General features: G+C 33.4%; 1 protein-coding gene across 1 annotated transcript; it reads left to right on the top strand.

The window, feature by feature from the left end:
* Positions 1–1,617: 1,617 nt before the first annotated feature.
* On the top strand, positions 1,618–5,722 carry LOC140862865 (uncharacterized). Its single transcript, XM_073265901.1, has 7 exons — positions 1,618–1,673; positions 1,842–1,952; positions 2,103–2,418; positions 2,510–2,693; positions 2,771–3,367; positions 5,198–5,304; positions 5,390–5,722. Exons 1-7 carry the CDS (start codon positions 1,618–1,620, stop codon positions 5,720–5,722), a joined length of 1,704 nt encoding a protein of 567 aa, XP_073122002.1.
* Positions 5,723–6,736: the final 1,014 nt, after the last annotated feature.

Consider the following 6,736-nt stretch of genomic DNA (forward strand, 5'->3'; position numbering starts at 1 on the left):
CTCCTGAAGATGGTATATAGCACTTGAATTAATTTTTTATTTCAATATTTATAAAATAAATCTTAATTTATTTTAGAAAATATATTTTATGTTATAAACACAAGTAATATTGAATATTTACCTTATGAAACAAAATAATTTTCATTAAAATTTAACATTCATTTTTAATGTCAGACGTTGGTGTGGTACAAGCCTGTCGTATGCAAGCAATACCTTATCAAACAATTACTATAAATTTCGAAGAAGGAGGTACTAGCATCTGTCCGCGACTTATACTAAACAATCATCAAGGTACTCCACTACATCTAAAAAAATAATGCTTGCAAGTTATATGTTTTATATTCTGGTCGACAATATATCAGCTATCTTTTAATTTAAAATTAAAATTTTATTATTATATATATGTGTAATTTGAATTAAACAATATCTTATTTCCACTTTAATTTTTATTTTGTATTCTTTTCTTCATATCTCACACTAAATTGAAAGTGTATAAAACTCCAATTAAATCAAATTAATTAATCCTTAACAATTACATAGGTTTAAAACTACAAAATGATTTGTGATACAAACGGCCAAGCCACACTCAATACATATGTAAAACAAATAAAATGTAATATATTTATTACAATACGATTTTTTTTATAATAATTATTTTTTAGTCATATATTCTTATATTAAATGATTAAATTAATTTTTTAAAAATAAGAAATCAATAATCTAAATTTACTTAAAATATATTTTATAAGATATATTTTATATTTAAATTTAATTAATAATTTTATAATTATATCTAAAAAATATACAATATATAACAATAAAATAAAATTTCAACATTTCTGATAAAATTTATCAAATAAATTATCAAAATGTTTGATAATATTTATTAAATTAAAATATATTATAATTAATAAATAATTTTAAATTATGTCGAATAATAAATTACAGTACATATAAAAATAAAATAAAATTCGTTTATGAAAATTAAAATTAATATAAATAGAATTAAATATCATACCTTTATAAAAAATTATAAAGAAATAATTATAAAAAAAAAATTTCAATAATTGAGGTCTGTATTTTTCTTATATTTAATGAAGTTATTTAATATGTTAAAGTATATTTTATTAAATAAATTGAAATAATGAATTAATTTATTAAAAATAAAACCAAACGAGTAAAATTGAATGTTTGTAATAAAATGAAAAATTACAATAATACTCCCACAACGACAAATTAGCAATCATAATTTCAATTTAAATATCAATCTAATAATAAAAACAAAAATAAACAAATTATTAATTATTTATCATCACTCTACATCCCGTTTTATTATTTACTGGTCATTATATACATGTATATATATATATATATATATGCAAAATTAAAAAAAATTATATATGTAAAATCAAGTCAAATACTTGGATGTACATATATTTATATTGAAAAATAATTTGCATCATACCATTTATGTATATTTTAGTTGATTCAACTATATATAACTATAAGAATGAGAAATAGTGAAAACAACATAATTGTTAATGACCGACGAGGTTCACGCCCACGTCGATATCATAATCTGGCAAGAAATGTCCATGAGAGTCAACATAGTGGTCAATGACATTTGCCCACTCCAACACAATGTCCATATTGTCAGGCTTTGTTGTTCCATGGTGAAAAATCTCAACTATGCTGTAGAAATGGACGTACCAAATTAGATCTGATACAATCTCCAATTGAATTGCAAGAGCTATATGCTGAGAACAATGAACAAAGTAGGCATTTCTTGCAATATATCAGAGCTTATAATCATGTTTTCTCTTTTACATCGATGGAGTCAGTATAGATGAATCTTTGGCAACTGGGGCTAATGAAATTTATACATTTCGTGCTCATGGGTCAATATACCACTCTATCGGAAGTCTTCAACCAACAGAAAATTCTAGGCCGAGGTACAGGCAGATGTGGATTGTAGACACATATCATGAAATAGATAATAGACTTGAAGAAAACCAAGGACTGAGACGAGAGTTGCTCATAAAAATACAAAACATCCTAGATCTATATAATCCATTTGTGCATGTATTTCGGCAAATTGGCAGACGTGAAGACAAACCTACCTGCAAGCTTATCATAAAGGAACAACAACCTAATCAACGTCAATACAATTTACCAACAACATCTCAGGTTGCGGCTGTTATCGTTGACAATGAATGTCCGTACAACTTGAGTAGTCGTGACATTATTGTACAAGGAATTGGTGGCCATCTTATGAATATCCAAGATATCGTTGGTTATTATGATCCCCTACAATATCCTCTCCTATTGTCATATGGTACGTATGGTTGGGACACAAACAGTAGAAACATCGATGGTACCCGGGTTACATGCTTAAACTACTACACATACATGCTACAGGTCATCTTATACTTACTCAACAAATATTTTTTTCCGCAACTTAAAATTTTTTTACATCACTAAAATAATGAAAACTATGATTTTGTACTAGATACGAGAAAATTCTTCATCATTACTACTTCGCGGCGGTCGGATCTTTCAACAATACGTAGTTGACAACTATGTAAAGATTGAAACACATAGACTAAGGTGGATCCGTACAAATCAACACAACATTCGTTCTGACCTTTATCAGGGGCTACAAGATTGTTTAGATGGAGGCGAGAACAATGCAGGTATAATATGCTAATTTTAATCTAACATATGATTAAGATTTATTTATTTCCAGTGTTCTAACAAATACAATATCCAGGAAATGTTGGTCACAAAATAGTTCTCCCATCAACATTCGTTGGAAGCCCATGTGATATGTATCAACGATACCAAGATGCTATGGCTTTGGTACAAACATATGGAAAGCCAGATTTAATGCTTACAATGACATGCAATCCTAATTGGCATGAAATAAAAGAGCAACTACTTCCTGGACAATCTCCCCAGGATCGTCCAGATTTGATTACAAGGATATTCAAATTAAAATTTGAAGAATTCAAGAAAGATGTGGTGGATAGAGGAGTTATAGGAAGAGTTCGCTCTTACTCATATGTCATCAAATATCAAAAGAGGGGACTGCCTCATGTGCATATGTTGGTTATATTTGACAACAGTGATAAGGTACATACTCCAACAGATTTTGACTCAATTGTGCGTGCTGAAATACCTTCACAGAGAGATGAACCCAGTCTATATGAAGCGGTTATACACCATATGATACATGGACCGTGTGGTTTAATCAATCCTTATAGTCCATGTATGAAAGATGGTAAGTGCAAAAAGAACTTCCCAAAGCCGTTTGTTGCATATACTTCTCGAGGTAATGACTCATATCCTTTGTATCAGAGACGTGAAGGTATACGAGTAGTATCTAACAACAATGATCAAGTTATCATTGACAATGGTTGGGTTATCCCTTATAATCCATGGATTTTGTTGAAATATGATTGTCATATTAATGTTGAAGTCTGTGGGGGTATTAAATGTGTCAAATACATATACAAATACACCTTTAGTAGACAAGGATAAGGCACATACCTTCCTACTTAGGGAATCAGCTGCTGCATCTTCCCTGGATAATATTTGATTTCACAGTCAAAATCTTTCAATAAATCGAGCCATCTTCGTTGTCTCATGTTTAGTTCAGATTGTGAAAACAGATACTTCAGACTTTTATGATCAGAAAAGATTTCGAATTTCTCACCATATAAATAATATCGCCAGATCTTCAATGCAAAAACAATAGCTGCCAATTCAAGATCATGAATTGGATATCTGACTTCATGTGGTTTCAGTTTTCGAGAAGCATAAGCGACTACATGTCCTTTCTGCATCAAAATACATCCCAAACCTCGGTGAGAAGCATCACAATAAACAACAAAATCACCAGTACCTGAAGGGATTGTCAAGACTGGTGTTGTAGTCAACCTCTTCTTCAGCTCAAGAAAACTGGTTTCACACGCTTCAGACCACACAAACGGTGCATTTTTCTATGTAAGCTGTGTAATAGGCTTCGCAATAGACGAGAAGTCTCGGATAAATCGACGATAATATCCTGCCAAACCCATAAAACTTCTGATTTCTGGCACAGATGTCGGTCTCTGCCAGCTGATCACAACTTCAACTTTACTTGGATGAACTGAAATACCATCTCCTGATAAAATATGACCCAGAAATACCACCCGTTTCAACCAAAACTCACATTTGGATAACTTAGCAAACAATTTCTCATCTCTTAATGTCTTTAAAACTGTTCTCAAGTGGTCAGCATGATCACATAAATTCTTCGAGTAAACCAAAATATCATCGATAAATATGATCACGAAATCATCTAGATACCTTTGAAACACTCTATTCATCAATCCCATAAATACTGCTGGTGCATTTTTTAGACCAAAAGGCATGACTATAAATTCATAATGGCCATACCTGGTTCTAAATGCAGTCTTAGGGATATCTTCATCTCTTACCCTTAGTTGATGATAGCCGGATTGCAAGTCAATCTTTGAATATACTGACGAACCCTGCAATTGATCAAATAAATCATCGATACGAGGTAAAGGATAACTATTCTTTACCGTTGCTTTGTTCAATTGCCGGTAGTCAATACATAGCCTCATCGACCCATCTTTCTTTCTAACAAACAATACCGGAGCGCCCCAAGGAGAAACACTTGGTCTGATATAACCTTTGGCTAACAGATCTTCGAGCTGCTCTTTCAGTTCATTCAATTCAATTGGTGCCATACGGTAAGGTGCTTTTGATATCGGTTGTGTACCTGGCATCAATTCAATATTGTCTACCTCTCAAAATGGAGGCAATCCCGGAATCTCGTCAGGGAAAATATCAGTGAACTCACTAACCACTGGCAAGTCAGCCAATTTTGGGCTAGTCTTCAGTACATCAACTGCGTAAATCAGAAATCCCTCTGCCCCTTTCTATAATAACTCAGTCATAGAAAAAACAGATATCAAAGGAATTCTGGCTCGTGATTCGTTACCATAGAATTTCCATTCATCAGCCATATCAGGTCTGAATCTTACAATTTTCTGAAAATAGTCAATTATAGCTCTGTACTTGATTAACATATTGATACCGATTATACAATCAAATTCAGACAAACCGAGTACAACACAATCAATCTCAATCTCATGACCCTCAAACTGTAATATACAATTTTGTACAGACTTCACTGATATGATACCTCTTCCCAAAGGAGATGAAATAGACACTACAGTAGCTAAGGGTTCAACAGACAACTCATGCAAAGCAACAAATTGCTCAGAAATAAATGTATGTGATGCACCAGTATCAAATAAAACATAGGCAGGATAACCATAAAGGAAACAGTTACCTGCAATCACATCATCTGGTGCAGCTTGTGCTTGCTCTTCAGTCAGTGCAAACACTCGAGCTTGTTGCCTCTGTTGCTGGCTCCCAGCTTGATTTCCTCCAGTACGGCTCTTTGTCGATGGCTGAGGTTGGAATGAATGCACCGAAGATGCTTGCCTCTCTGGCTGTGTCACTGTTCGAGATCCACTTGTACCTTGTGCACCTCCAGAACCTCGTTGTAGGCATACTCTCGCAAAATGACCCGGTTGTTGGCAAATGTGACAACTGCCAAACACTCATTTGCATTGCTAATTGGTATGACGTCCCCCACATTTGGAACAGTAAACATCAGAAGTACCGGATTTCTGTCCACCTCTGAACTGTTTGGATCCACTTGAACTTGAAGAGTTACCACCTGGACGTTTAAACTGTTTGCTTTTGCCTTTAAAGAAATTTTTCTTACCACTGCTACTACCTCCAGCATCAAATCGAGGTGGTGGTGGAATCTATGGCTGCTCTTGAGGTTGTCTCACTGGCTGTGGCACAAACCGTGCTCCTCGTTGCCTCAGTATCCCTGCTTCATATCCCTTTGCACGATTCAAAGCATCGGCAAAGTTATTCGGTCTTCCCGAATTTACAAGTGTGAAAACGTCAGGATTCAAGCCATTTATAAACTGATCAGCTTGAGCTTCATCACTTTCAGAAATATGTGGAGCAAACTTCATTAGGCTGGTAAACTTTGCAACATATTATTCAATATTCATTTGACCCTGTTGCAAACTTGCAAACTCCGCTCCCTTGTCCTTCCGATAAGAATAAGGAAAGAATCGTTGATAGAAAGCAGTTTTAAATACAACCCATGTAATAACTGTACCTTGATGTTCAACTGCTCTCAACTTTTTGCAAGGCCATGTAGTTGATGAATTACTAGTCTCACACGACGATCATCTGTATAGTCAAGGGACTCGAATAACTGCTCGATGTCATCTAGCCAATTCTCACAGTCAACAGAATTTTCAGTTCCTTGCAACGTTGGTGGTTTGAATGACTGGAATCGTTTCAGAAGTTTCTCCATTGGATTAGCATCACTGACCGAAAATTTGGGTTGGGAAAAATTCTAGCAAGTGAACTAGGTCAAATTATAATATAGTTGGACAGAGTCCAAGTCGATCCCACAAAGACTAACGTTTAAATACTAAGATATAGACTATTCAAATTAATCTAGGCTAATTAAAATAAAGGATTTTTATAAATTAACTACTAATTAAAATAAAATAAATTATTCTAAAGCAGAAGTTTAAATTAAATTAAATGAACAAAAAAACTTTAATACTGATTCAAATTTTAGGAAAATGACCAGGAACACACAACGGTACCAGACATCGATAATTGC

Source organism: Henckelia pumila, chromosome 4 (genome assembly GCF_033568475.1).
Source record: "Henckelia pumila isolate YLH828 chromosome 4, ASM3356847v2, whole genome shotgun sequence".
Lineage (NCBI taxonomy): Eukaryota > Viridiplantae > Streptophyta > Magnoliopsida > Lamiales > Gesneriaceae > Henckelia > Henckelia pumila.

Excerpts from the sequence above, each read along its gene's own strand:
- LOC140862865 (XM_073265901.1), top strand. The coding sequence starts at position 1,618 with ATGACATTTGCCCACTCCAACACAATGTCCATATTGTCAGGCTTTGTT. Across the intron at positions 1,953-2,102 it reads ACAGAAAATTCTAGGCCGAG|ACGTGAAGACAAACCTACCT; the intron begins GTACAGGCAGAT and ends GCAAATTGGCAG. Across the intron at positions 2,419-2,509 it reads ACTACACATACATGCTACAG|ATACGAGAAAATTCTTCATC; the intron begins GTCATCTTATAC and ends ATTTTGTACTAG.